Source organism: Amphiura filiformis, chromosome 5 (assembly GCF_039555335.1).
Source record: "Amphiura filiformis chromosome 5, Afil_fr2py, whole genome shotgun sequence".
In the NCBI taxonomy this organism is placed as follows: Eukaryota; Metazoa; Echinodermata; class Ophiuroidea; order Amphilepidida; family Amphiuridae; genus Amphiura; species Amphiura filiformis.
In genome coordinates, this window is record NC_092632.1 from 24,727,210 (window position 1) to 24,742,243 (window position 15,034).

General features: G+C 35.0%; 1 protein-coding gene across 1 annotated transcript in view; it reads right to left on the reverse strand.

Annotated features, from left to right (window-relative positions):
- Positions 1-7,902: 7,902 nt before the first annotated feature.
- The window catches only part of LOC140152844 (ATP-binding cassette sub-family C member 9-like), a 44,043-nt gene continuing 36,911 nt past the window's right edge, over positions 7,903-15,034 (reverse strand). Inside the window, exons 27-32 of the mRNA XM_072175367.1 lie at positions 14,559-14,637; positions 14,324-14,432; positions 13,128-13,231; positions 11,161-11,294; positions 10,237-10,299; positions 7,903-9,827 (exon numbers count right to left, since the gene is read on the reverse strand). Coding sequence (XP_072031468.1) covers positions 9,690-9,827; positions 10,237-10,299; positions 11,161-11,294; positions 13,128-13,231; positions 14,324-14,432; positions 14,559-14,637 — 627 coding nt within the window. The 3' untranslated portion in view covers positions 7,903-9,689. The remainder of the gene's footprint in view (positions 9,828-10,236; positions 10,300-11,160; positions 11,295-13,127; positions 13,232-14,323; positions 14,433-14,558; positions 14,638-15,034) is intronic.

The following is a 15,034-nucleotide window of genomic DNA, read 5'->3' on the forward strand; positions in this document are numbered from 1 at the left end:
ATTTAGGACGTGTTACAAAACTATATTTTCTAGAATTTCAGAAGAGTACTTTAAATATTGGCCGGTTATTTTTCACACAGTGACGTTAACAAGGCAATGTCCTATTACTTATAACATACACTAAAACACCAAAGTGCGAATATTTCCAAACATCTAAATTAGCTAAAAATTTAGGACATGTTACAAAACTATATTTTCTAGAATTTCAGAAGAGTACTTTAAATATTGGCCGGTTATTTTTCACACAGCGACGTTAACTAGGCAATTGCCTATACTTCTAACATACACTATTTGTATAGGTTACGCGTCAATGGTGAGAGCCCTGTGTATTGTGTATAGGAAAACGGACAGTAACTGCAGTATGATGTAACAGAGCATCTCATTGGTCCTACTGTTTGATATAACAATGGCCGAGTTCTCAGTTCATTGTAGGTAAGTGCGTATCATTTTTTTTACTTCGAGGACCGTTAATATCAAAAATAAAAAATACATTTAATCATTTGCCATAAAATTTGTATTATATCGCGAACTTCAAAAAATCAAAATTATTTGATATCAGAAGGAGATTCCTCGTATTCAGAACGCAATTCGATATGTCTGATGTGCTCTAATATCCCACAAAAAATACTGTCCAAACGTTGCTCTCCGATCCATTAAATTGCCTGTGTTCCTCGCTTTTCTAATTAAGTTTATTTTACTGTACAGCGGTTACATTTAATGAAATCTTGATATTGCAACCCTTGTGAAACAAATTATTGATCTTCATAAATCAAAATATAAAGCATGAATATTCTTAGTTTTCAATGTATGCCAATTTAATATTCAAGTAAAGCTGAATTATTTTGGCCTACAGTTTACCGAGATCAAACTTTTGCCCAGAAACACTTGTCTGTATTACAGGTATATTAAAATCATTTAAATGCATATTCAGTGATTTGATCATACGGAGGATTGTAAAATTCGTCAAAATTTAGAGTGGTTTTAACCACTCGTTTTCGGCTAGTGGCTTTAAAGACAAATAGACATTTCACATGAATCTGTAATTTCTCTACTCATATAGAGAAATTAGCTACATGTATATGAATGGGGCTTCAACTTTGTCAATACTGCTGTTTTCCTCATTTTTTACCAAATGTTTCATTAAAAGAATACCTATGACAACACTTTTAAGCAATTTAGGCAACTTATACACAATTTCAATATTTTTTACACTTTCGCTAGGATCACTGAATGAGCCTTTAACACTTTTATGTTTTAATGTTTTAACACTCATAGTCATAGCAGTGTTAAAAGCAATTTTAGAGTTAATTAAAGGAAACAATGATATGCTATACTTTCCAAAACACCCCTTTATTATCCTTACCTTTCTGGTAAACTGTTCTGGTACATAATATTGAAAATAACGTAAGTTGTGGTATCACAATAGCTCACACGAAAATAATATTATTGGCGCCCTGCACTGATGATTTGCATCAAAGTATTCCGCGGAATACTTTGGATGATCCACGTACTTGCACCGGCACTTGCCCTATTAATCAACACCTGGATTCTTATCAATACATATATTATTATTGTCAGCGGCCAGAGCCGCTGATTAATATGAAATTGTTTTTTTAGCCCATGTATTTCACGTGACCAGGTGGTCTCATCCTCCGATTCTGTAATAATATCATGCATGTAGGTTTGATTTAATCACTACAGAGATTAGAGTTTGTGTTTTTGAGTCCGCCATGCACGAGATATTAGACTATTTTGGTTATTGGTAAGAGGAGGTCACAGGACAAATCTAGCTAGCAAATCGTATTGCTTGCAAATCATATATTGTGTTAGATCTGTGTTTACAGGCAGTGTTTACTTAAGGGTATGTAATACCATGATTTTAATCAGTACCCCTCTTCTTTTTTCTTTCTTTATGAAGTACATAAATATGTACATCACCTCATGTCCTGAACTTATAAAATATCTCTACATAATAAAGTGTTTTTAAGCCATTTTAGTAAATGATTTTGGCCCTTTTTTTTTGTTTACTGTATCCTAGTAACTCAGATGTGTGTTTCATAACAAAATATAATTCATTCTATTCAAGTATATTATATTTCAGGTATATTTTATTAAACACTCAAATAACAGCCAAAATGGCTGAATTGCTTGGTAAATTACAATCAAATTTGTAAAGATAGGCAAGTAATAATAAAATACATAAAAAACTTGAATTATTGCACGATACATACTCAATGAAATTTTTTTAAAGTACAATCAAAGAATTAAAGGACAAATATAATATAGTTGTAGCTCATACTCAACCGTACTCAACCCAACACCATATCTCAAACACACACATGCACACACCCCTAACCCACCCCCACCCACCCCATCCACTGATGCACTCCCACACTTATCATGGCACAAAAACTCAACCTAATAAAATATCTATGTGACAGCATAATAAAAAGATATGATAATTTGACAATATGACAGGAGAGGGAATTGCACTTTGATGGCTTGAACTACCAAATCACACCAGCCCCCTCCCATCCATCCATTCGCACAAACAATTATTCAAACCAAATCACTAGATGGACAAGAGAACACTAAGCATGATTCAGGAGTTCAGCCATGTATGGAACTGGGCTTTCCTTGAATCTTTTGGTTTTCCATCTGTAACTCTTGACTTTAGTAGGGGGGGGGAGCTTTCTTAGGGTCATTGAGGCGGTCTTTTGTGCGTAATTATAGAGGGCCAGGGGATTCACTCTATCATTATAAAAAAATATTTAAAGAAATCAAAGAGCCCTAGGAATAAAAATTGTAGTGTAATTCACGCCAGATACAATTTCTTTTAATGACAAAAATGAATTTTTGTAATCGATCAAAAACCAAACGTTTTATACAAATTTTGAATTTAGCCTGAATCCGTAAATATGGCACCTCTCGCCCTTTTTCAGGTCAAGGCTGTTTTTACCATTAGTGAAAGAATTTTGCCATATACTGCTGAAATATCTTTCTAAAATCAAAACAAAACATTGTGACGCAGATATTCCCCGACTTATGCAATTTCATCATCGTATCAGTGTCTTTATTATTTGTTTGAGCCCTTTTCCAAATGTTCGTGCTATTTATACATAAAACGGCCAATCTATCTTTACAAAATGCGTCATTTTAATGTAAACAAAACGCTAAAGATAGCATTATGAGATTTATCTTTTATTATTACACTCTTCCGTGCATCTGCCTCCGTGGCAGAGCGGTGAAGACCGGGACTGATAATCAACGACGCGTGGAATCGTTGGTTCGAGTCCCCTCGAAGCCTGTGGGAACTTTTTTTTTCTTCAAAATTCATGATCGCATTCCGAAATGAGTCACTTGTCGCTAAATCGTGTATCGTATCCTTAAGGTTACACGAAGAAACGTATAAAAGACGTATAAACTTGTTCTCTAAAACCGCGTTTTCTCACCAATCAAATATCGCAGTGAGTCAAATGTTGGTGCATGGATGTATCTTTACATTATTTTGTGTGTTTATACAAATTTTTAGAATCCGTTTAAAAATCCTTCGTTTAAATCATTTTTACGCACCATGTTCACAAGATCAAAAACGCGTTCCATGCAGTTTTTTTCAAATTTTCGCTCCGTATAAAACCACGCCGAGTGATTGTTTTCTCCTTTTTTGTATTGTACTACAAATCGACCAAAGAAATAAGGTTGCCATGCGGAAGAACCAAAGACAGTATCCGATTAAATTTTATTAGCCCGTTTTTGGGAACAATTTTCGAGAATCTTGTACCACAAAACACTGTTATGTAACATTATCGATATCTGGATTGTGGAACGTTAATTTTGATTTCTAACTGCCTACATTATTTCTCAAATGTCTGTCGCTTACTTTACCATTTGAATTTCACTCCAAATTTAAGCTACTTTTGCAAAAAACGAGGTTTTTCGCCATCGATACCTCCGACATTTACAGCGGTAATGAGCTTGTTTATCATAAGAGATTGTTATGCGCTATTCCATAATAGTCAGTTTGAGATATCAATTTCATGTCCCTTCAGTGGCTCAATCGGTTAGCGCGCCGGACTTACGTTCGACTATGCAATACTATACTTTTGAGCTGGAAAATTTGGTACGTGTTCGAGTCCCTACGTTGTCCATTCCGTTTATTTTATTTTATTTTTCTCTCACTTTTTTTCCTTTTTCTTGTTCGTTTCTTTCTTTCTGACTGCAGCGATTGATTGTTTTTGCCCGGTTTTTTTTTTCATTATATAATTCAGGAATTTTTAGGCTATACTAGTCTAATAGGCGTAGCCTATGAATATATTTTTACAAATTAGATTAACAAAATATTGGTTGTTGGTTTTGTTATTGTAGTTATTGTTGTAGGCCTATATATTGCATAATCAGGGTATAAATAGGCCTACTAGGCCTATTATAGCCTACTAGGAAGCATTGATTTATTTCACGACAGATATCATCCAGGATAATTTTAAAAATTGAAAATTTTGAAAATCCAAAGGAAAATTGCCGAAAACGGCTGCCCACAATCAACCCCCCCCATCAGCCCATATGGTCCTATCATGGTCGCCCCCTCCCTATCCCTGCAACATATAGGATGACTCACGAGCCGCGGTTTGTCCGTGGCCCTAGTTCAGATTGATACACTAAATGTACGCGTGAGTTCATTCTTTTCTGCATGGCTGTTTCCATTATTAACTTACGCTCCAAATTTAAGCTACTTTTGCAAAAAACGAGGTTTTTCGCCATCGATACCTCCGACATTTACAGCGGTAATGAGCTTGTTTATCATAAGAGATTGTTATGCACTATTCCATAATAGTCAGTTTGAGATATCAATTTCATGTCCCTTCAGTGGCTCAATCGGTTAGCGCGCCGGACTTACGTTCGACTATGCAATACTATACTTTTGAGCTGGAAAATTTGGTACGTGTTCGAGTCCCTACGTTGTCCATTCCGTTTATTTTATTTTATTTTTCTCTCACTTTTTTTCCTTTTTCTTGTTCGTTTCTTTCTTTCTGACTGCAGCGATTGATTGTTTTTGCCCGGTTTTTTTTTTTCATTATATAATTCAGGAATTTTTAGGCTATACTAGTCTAATAGGCGTAGCCTATGAATATATTTTTACAAATTAGATTAACAAAATATTGGTTGTTGGTTTTGTTATTGTAGTTATTGTTGTAGGCCTATATATTGCATAATCAGGGTATAAATAGGCCTACTAGGCCTATTATAGCCTACTAGGAAGCATTGATTTATTTCACGACAGATATCATCCAGGATAATTTTAAAAATTGAAAATTTTGAAAATCCAAAGGAAAATTGCCGAAAACGGCTGCCCACAATCAACCCCCCCATCAGCCCATATGGTCCTATCATGGTCGCCCCCTCCCTATCCCTGCAACATATAGGATGACTCACGAGCCGCGGTTTGTCCGTGGCCCTAGTTCAGATTGATACACTAAATGTACGCGTGAGTTCATTCTTTTCTGCATGGCTGTTTCCATTATTAACTTACGCCCCTCTGGAATCAAGCCTTGAAAATCAATTGTATTTAACCTTAAGCAATGCGTAATGTAAAGACACAATATTTATTATTCAAGGTCTGACCGTCTATCATCGACCTGACAACTGACACACCATACCCAAAAGTTGCCCTTTAAATAAATTTCATCTTTGGGAGTCTGTGCCTTTATAAAATTAAAAAGAGAGAGAGGTCTGAAACCTTGTATACACACTAACTGCATGCCCAATTTGTCAAAAAGTAAAAAATTGCGCGTTGTGTCACGGGGTCATTAAATATGCAAGCAAAAATGTAATGTTTTGTAAACTGGCAAGTTTAGCCCCCTTAATTCACATTTTTGTCAGATTAGTATTGTTTGTTGTCGCTAATACTATAAATAGGATAAATAGAATGCATATCCAAAAAATTCATACATACACATGGACGTGCTGAGGTCAAAAAGGTAACAATTTTGTTTTTGACCCCTGACTCACCTGCCATTCCAGACAACCCCTTATCATATAATGCGAGCGCTGCGAGCAGGACATTTTGCATATTTGAACGTGTTCCTAATGTTTTCCTGTTTTTCCTTGACCCCCCCTTTCGACCTGCCAAAAATCCTTGCCCCCCTTTCGGCCGGCCAATAAATATTTGCCCCCCCCCTATAATTCACAGGCACCCCGGGGGTACACATAATTATTGCACCACCCCTTACCGTGTGAGCTTAAAATTTGAGCGTGATGTATATGCATATTGTATTTATTATGCAAATAAACAATTTCAATGGCCTTTCATTGTTGAAACTTCCCGATTTCACGTGGTACAAGGTCGCGCATTATACACATGACTGACTATCAAAAGAGCTCACATCGAGGGCTCATGTGTATAACTGCTCGTGACCATTTACTCCTCATTTACTGTGACGTCATCAGTCTCCTGCATTGGAAATCAATTTCGCTTCGAACGAGGGAAGGACCGTAAGAGGCAGCATTTTACGAACACAATTTCTCTTTTTTCAGGAGAAATACGAATAAAAAAATTGACGAGTGTCAACTTGTAATGTAATAATTATTCTCTTCGAATGGAGTTAAACTTGTTTTTGCAATAGATATGATCTTTAACTACATGTAAATCGTTTCTTTCTTAGGTCAATAGTTTAATGACCTAATACTGCACACTTTATTTATTGGCATCTTTCTTGTTTTATTTCTCCGTACGTAGAAAATCTATTAATCATTGTCATTCAGAGGAAATAATTTATTATACAAATCATACTAGACAAACGTTTTATTTAAAAAAAAATATGAACCCATCCCAAAAAGAAAGTATCCAGTTTGATTTTGGTTCATAAGTCAAAGATGGGGTCTTAAATCAAGACCTGTTAAAATCAGGTTGTCCAAATCAACGCAGAATTGATGACACAATGACCTTTTAAATGCACCTACCTAGGATTTTAAAGTTGTAGTAATTCCTATTGATGTGGTTTTCCTGCTTCTCAAGATTCTTCATAAAGGTACACAATTAACAGAGACTGTTTGACTTCACTTCATGTGTTTTATCGCCAGCCCATAGGGCTGGTATCTAATTCTTAGATGGGATTTGTGTACACTAAAGATTAGCTAAGATTATAGCCTTCTTCTATTGGTATGAATTATTTTTTTTACTTCTTGTGGTGGAAATGTTTTTGATGTCTACTAATTCGATTTGCAAAGAAGAGAAAGTATATTTTGCCGTTTCAACGAACGAAAACGATTGAGTATTGCCAAAGTTGTGTTTGAATTAATTATGACTTAAAAAGTTATCATAGGTTAGGCCTACACATATAAACATAAACTTGTTCAGCAATCAGCATATCAAAGAAATGACATGATCAACAATTAGTAATTAGCGGGGAATGATCACTGGAACGAGGTCATATCAGTGGACTACTGAGCATAGCATGATGTTTGGTTGCCTGTGAGTGCATAATTGATATGTTGATAACAGATCTAATAATGTTGTAGAATCAAAATCTTCATTATATGGACCACATTGAAGTCAAAGTAATTATCTATCCTATCCTGTATCGTTTTATGGATAAAATGACTCAAAATGTTATTGATGATATTATTGCTATCTTTAACATCAGTTTTGTCTTTTCAACGGGAAAAATCCGATGGAAAATAAAGTTTTTAGGGGCTAGCTATAATATTGAACAATATATCCCATATTTTTGCACATGCACTTATAGAAAATAAATAAATTATTGTCTTACTTTATAAATTACAAATACTGTAAATGACACATAACTAAAGTGAGGCCACTTTCTATCTTTTTTATTTTATTTATAAAATTACATTCAACAAAATGATTGAAGACTGAGAAAACACACAATGCAGACTATTACAGAATGGAGTAGGTAAGATGCCATGTCCATAGCTTTGTAGGAGTTTCGGACTAACAATGAACACATTCAAAAAATACAGTTTAAAAGTGAAGATTGTAGTGAATGATCAGTCCTTTATCATGTGCTTGCCACTATCTACTTTATAGTAAACTATACATTGCGAAATAATATAAAATCATTTTAAAATAAAATGTGCATGTAAGTTGAGTTTACATAGCGAATTAACTAACAACTGCAGTGTATTTCTTGATTTTAATAATAAGCATGGGTAAAAAGCAGTAAAGACAAAAATACAGAACAATTTGGAGTAATGAATTAAAAAAGAGTTGACAGGAGTTATAGGAGTTAATGTTTTTGCTGTTTCGGTGTGCATGTTCTCACCATTGATGGTTTGGTGAACTGTCATGTAACATGGATGTAAGCGTGATCCTAAAAAATGCCTTTCACGGTGACCCAAACTATTTACAAGACCTCTTCTGCATTGAGGCTGGCCTTCCCTTTTAAAGGGAATTTTTATTTATTACGGATACTCCTTCCTCAATGTTCACTCTTCACAGTCAATATCTGGTATGTCCTCCTGCTGCATCAATGACTGCCAGATATCTGCGGCGCATGCTCTCATCTCACCTGTGAACTTCCTGTTCTCCTCCACTTTGTTTGCTATCGAAGCGTCTTGATTGGCTGCGGTCACCATTGGCCGTGACTGGGATGATCATAAGTCAGCACCCTGTTGCCGTCAGTCTCTCCACTTTCAGATTACCTTCCGTGTTACTCCTAACTGCCTCGCCGCCTCACTGACTGACATTCTAGCATCTAACATGCCATTTAACATCCATATCGCTCATTTTCAGACAATGGTAGTGAGCCTTGGCAAAAATTGCATTGCTAATTTAATAGAGAGCGTGTAGAAGAATTCAAATATCACATTTATACTTTTGTAGGTCCTGTGGTTCTTTCGTAAAACGTAACTCATTAACAACAATATAAATCAAGCAGGTTTTCAAAGTATATGTTTTGTAGAATGAACTTTTTCCAACACATCAATTTTCAATAATACATTGATTTAGATAATGATAATTTTTTTGGGCTGCTTCGACCAACAATACATCGTGTAGCATTAAGGAACCAAAATTTCTCTAAACAGTATGACTTTGACTTTGATAGAAATTTAAGCCCCTCATGCTTTAATTATTTTTAAATTGAGGTGATTGTATTCAAAATGTCATTGTGTCATCAATTCTGCGTCGATTTGGACAAATGAGGTATCAAACTGTGCGGAATAAATTTATATGTAACATACCTTTGGTAAGTTTTGATTGAACCCCCTTTCTTTGACTTATGGACTTTTTGGGATTGGTTTAGATTATTACAGTTGGGAACACACCGTTTACTGTTATTCTTGTGAGAGCACAATTGTGCAAATGTAAACAAAGGAACTTCTATATAAAATGACATTTACACCAAGTTGTTGCTAGCATTGCTTATTTTTACATAATGTTTCTCTTTTGGTAGGTGTGTCAAAATGGAAGATGAACATCAACAATTTGTCCCGGCATTTCGACAGTCGACACGCCACTAGTGATACTGAGGCGTCCGTCGGGGGCTGGTAAGCCCGTCCAATGACAAAATAGTCCGTCTCAGACCTGTGGACGGGCGCTATTTTACAAACTGGGTCTAATATACAATAGTACCTATAAGGTACCGACAGAATGATTTGCCGCAGTATATTTGATGTAAAATTATTAAGTACGAACACTGCAAGATATACATTAACCAACACATATCATAAGTTTATTTATTAGCTTGAACCATGGAATAGAACTCCGAACTTTCTCTCGCCAGTAAATTTCCAGGGCTGTCGCATTCAATGAGCTCACCATTACTTAAAACCCATATTGTATCTGATTCGCGTATGGTGGACACTCGGTGCTGAAAGGCAAACATAATAATAATAATAATAATAATAATAATAATAATAATAATAATAATAATAATAATAACACTAATATAATAATAATAATAATAATAACAACAACAACAACAACAACAACAACAACAACATGTAGACATATTTTGTAGCTTTCAGGTTTAATGTAAATATAAATTTATGAAATTTTGTGTATTTGCAATTTTGCGTATTTGTAGAGTATTGTATTTTGCTCTACTGTACTCTTTGATCTAAATATTTTCAGCCGAAAGTAACAGAAATAGGGGAATAATCGTTGAAAATATTTTCGGGTGATATTGGATTGGAGCCCACGATATTTAAATGTTTCTAGTGAGTTACCCTCGTGGCACGACAATTCTTGTTGAATATAAGTTTTAGAACCGAACTTACAGCGATTGTCAGCACAGTTTTGTCCTCGAAAGCGGAACCAACAACTTCTTGCAGTAACTTCTCCTGAATTAATTGAATAGGATAACAACATGATATTGATTTATAAAGCGACGCCGCTATTTCAACACCGACACTAGTTTTTAAACTGGCTCCGTTAGTAGTAATTCGGAGAGGGTCTACTTTTCATGGGAAATTGATTTGTATAATTTCATATCTTTTTAGTGGTTAATAGCCTAGCACATTTCATTTACATTAGAACGTTTTCTACATCATTCGCAAAAGGTTAGAAAAGGTTGCCAAAAAACGTACGTTTAAATGTCGGGTTATAATAAAGGATATATAAAGGGTATAAAACGTTTTCACAACATTCAAAAACATTTATTGATAACCTACTGCAAATATTCTAACATAATGTTATTTAAGTGTTGACAAAATATTTGGCAAATGTTTGCAACAGCATACAATAACATTTTGAAAACATTTGTTGAAGTGTGTTTTCATACAAAACGTTTTAAAACATTTCCATTACTTTTCTTTAACCCGACATTAAATGCTATTAAAACGTCTTTATCTAAACCAAAAACCCAAAATATAACATGTTTAAAACGTTTTAAAAACATTTTTGTGTTTGCTGGGATTGTCTTACTTTTAACCTGAACTCATTACCATTAGCACCTTTTGCGTAGTGATTTGGTATAGTGCTGTACCGTCTAATCCCTGATCTCTAATTCAAAACAATTCATGCCTAACATGAGTTTATCAAACACAAAAATCGGTCCTCGGCATTTTGCCAAAATCATAACTACATGGTCAGGCATAGAAGATCTTTTTTGGGTCAGTTAAATTATTTTATGAGAAACAACATCCAATAGTCTGAGCGTCATTATAATGTAATTTAAAATAATACAAAATTACGCATCATACCGTGTTGTAGTCAATGGATGCCGTGGCTTCGTCCATGATAAGTACGCGGGAATTCCGGAGAAAAGCTCGAGCTAAACAAAATAGCTGACGCTGACCAACGCTGAAATTTTCACCACCTTCTGATACGGGAGTGTCTACAAGTATAAATGTTAAGTATGTCATTTTTAAAGGTTGAAATGTTTATACCATCACAAACCCAGGACTTCATCATGGTTGTGTGTATAAGCTTTCTAGCAGTTTCGGTCGTTTGACAAAGATATTGTCCAATTTTGTATTTTCTGGCATAAGTAACTTGCAAATTCAATATCCAAATCAACAAATCAACAAAACTGACATTTTGGAAATAAGTTTTTATTTGTGGATATCTGTTGAACAATACCTAGAAAGAGGATGCTAAAATTACAAAATACCTCTTTAAGATATTTCTCCTCAAGCTGGCTATCAAGAAATTTTTGGAATTAAAAAAATATTATCCGGTTTTGCCAAATAAACATAGTTCAATCCTAATCCTTTAGTTTGACCTATTGGCAATAAAAGGTCAAACTTTAATTAATTATTGGTAAATTGTGCTTTACAAATCCACTTGATTACTCACGTTTTTAGACGTTTCATCTTCCGATCGGAAGACTTCATCAGTAATGCGATGAACCAGCAACACTCCTACTCTATGAAGACGCACACCGACCAGTATTTAAATTTTGCTTCCCAACATCCCTTGCACCAGAAGTTGGGGGTAGTCAGAACATTGTTAGATCGGAAAGACACGATTGTAACTGAAGAGGAGGATAAACAACAGGATGAGGAATACATCAAACATGCGCTAAACCAATGTGGATATCCGAACTGGACTATTGAAAAAGTAAAACATCAGATAAGCGATAAGACCAAAACGAAAAAGAATGCAAAGGACAAGAACGCAGAAAAGAGTAAGGGCATGGTTGTTATACCGTATGTCCAAGGTGTGTCTGAGAGACTGCAGCGAGTGTTTAACAAGCACAACATCCAGACAGCGATGAGACCACACAATACGCTAAAACAGAACCTCCTTGCACCCCAAAGACAAAATTGAAGCCAACAAAACTTGCGACTGTGTATGAGATACCATGTAAAAACTGCAAGAAGTCGTACATTGGGGAAACCGGCAGACCTTTCGGGGTAAGACTCAAGGAACACCTAAAGGAGTCAGAAAAGTTAACAGGGAGGAAATTCACTCGCGCAGTACGCAAGGAGTCGGTCGACGAAATTAATAAATCCGCCATCACAGACCATGTGTCACAAGAAAATCATGTTATTGATTGGGATGGAGCCAAAGTAATTGACAAAGACTCTTGCAAGCAAACTAGATGGATCAGAGAAGCCATGTGGATCAGGAAACGGGGGCCAACGTTATCAACCGCAATGAAGGGACATACTCACTCAATCATGTACATGACCAGCTACTGCAAAGAACTGTGCACTCTGGAGATGGGAGTAGGAGTGTTGCTGGTTCATCGCATTACTGATGAAGTCTTCCGATCGGAAGATGAAACGTATAAAAACATGAGTAATCAAGTGGATTTGTAAAGCACAATTTACCAATAATTGATATCAAACAATCCTGATGAAATCAAATTTTAATATTTGGGCAATGTTTGGAAATGCAGACCCAAAAATGCAGTCTGACAATCTGACAACCAAGTATAATATGCACTCTTATATATTGGCAAACACATTAAAATTGACATATACCAATATAAAGAATAAGAGTAATAGCCAATACTCACAATGCAAACGTGCGCAAGTCTCGGGTGAATGTGCCGGTTTTTGTCCTTTTTTGTCCCATTTAGTAAATTACAAAATATGTCACTTTTATTATTACCAGTTATAGGTTCATCTATAAGGATTAAAATTTGGGTGTGTTTCATTTGATAAAACAGTATACTGGAAAAATAGGTACAAATTTAAAGAAAAACTATTTAGCACCTTACCAAGGCCAAGGTCGAACTCAGAAACGATAGGCTTGAGTTGTGCTATTTCTAGTGCATTCCACAGTTCCTTATCCGATTTACTACTGTTTGGGTCCAAATTGGTCCTGGTGCAGAAAGGTATTGAGTATTAGAAATGTTAATACATGTAATATGGAAAAGTTTATAATGTTTAGGTAAAAATGTAACAGTTTTAATTTGATAGTCCCACACGAGCATGGGATCCTGACTGACCAAAATCAATCAAATGCCGCGAGATATCCTTTTTAATGCGATGACCATATACCGTTTCAATTCATTTTGCTGGGTATAATATTGACTATCATCACAAAATTACTTTTGATAGTTTAAATTCATCCAAACCTTAGTAAAAAGTAACATATATGTAGGAAAAATACCAAGTTCCCCGTTATAACGGTGAAAATACGTTGAATATTAAGGGATGGGGTGTGAACGTTTGGACAGTATTTATTGTCAGTGGGACATTAGAGCACATCAGACATACCGAATTGCATTCTGAATACGAAGAGTGCCCTTCTGATATCAAATAATTCGCAATGTAATACACTTATTATGGCAAATGATTAAAATTGATATTTTTGATATTTAACAGTACTCGAAGTAAACTTTATAAATCTGATGATTTATATACTGTATTGAAGATATGCATATCTTCAATATGAAAGGTCAACATTTTCAATTGATCGTCGGCTTTTCCTCCCAGCTACATACACTTTAAGAATATATCATTAGATTTATAAAATTTAATTCGAGGACTGTTATATATCAAAAATGTGAAAAATATCAAATTTTAATAATTTGCCATAAAATTTGTATTATATCGTGAATTTCAAAAAATGAAAATTATTTGATATCAGAAAGACATTCTTCGCATTCAGAATGCAATTCGATATGTCTGATGTGCTATCATGTCCCACAAAAAATACTGTCGAAACGCTCAAAATAGATCCCTTAATGAAAATCAGTGAAAATATGATAGGCCTACACACTACATGTATATTAACATGTTCAAGTCTCTAAACACTGGCTTTGTATTTTAAATTGTCTGTTCTTGCACATGCGCAGACGTTTGTAAAAGGAAGAACGGAAAATAGGTTGCCCTCTGTAGCAGAAAGAAAAATACAAAACGGCTGTTTTCGCATGCTATTATCCAGTATGCAGTACTCAAAAGGTATTACCTTATTGTTCCAGTAAATAGTATAGGATCTTGTGGTATAATTGACAATCGTTGTCTTAATGTTGTCAGAGGCATCAGTGCTATGTTTTCCCCATCGATGATTATTTTGCCTGCGTGAAAGTAAAGAAAAAATAAACTATTCTTTTAGGTAGTTCATATTCTCTCTGAAGACGTATTTTTTGTTTTTTAAATTGTAAAAATTAGTAATAACAGCAGTTGATCTTTGAACCACTTACCTTTGAATGTCTCAATTATTCGCAACAACGATAGCGTTAGTGAAGATTTCCCGCTTCCAGTTCGTCCACATATTCCAACCTGATTCACAAAATTTCAAGAGGTGACATGTTAAGAATATTTCATACACTTTAAGATAGCGAGAACCAATCAGAAGCAATCAGACCAACGTCAGAAGTATGCGAACCATAATATAAAAAGAGAAATTGTAAAATAATGCACTTAATAATACTGAGATGTTGATGCGTCTAATGCAGCCCACCCCCGCGAGGCTTGTGAGCGTGTATTATTTTGTACAATTTCACTCCCAACAAGTGATAGGCATTTATTAACCTATAAATCAACCCTACATAATAACGATATATTTAATAAACATGAATATGAACGAACTTGCATAATTAGCGACAAGAGTTTAGTGCGATGAAGCTATAGTCCAGTTAATCTATAACATTAGATGGGTTTTTATCCTTGAAATAAA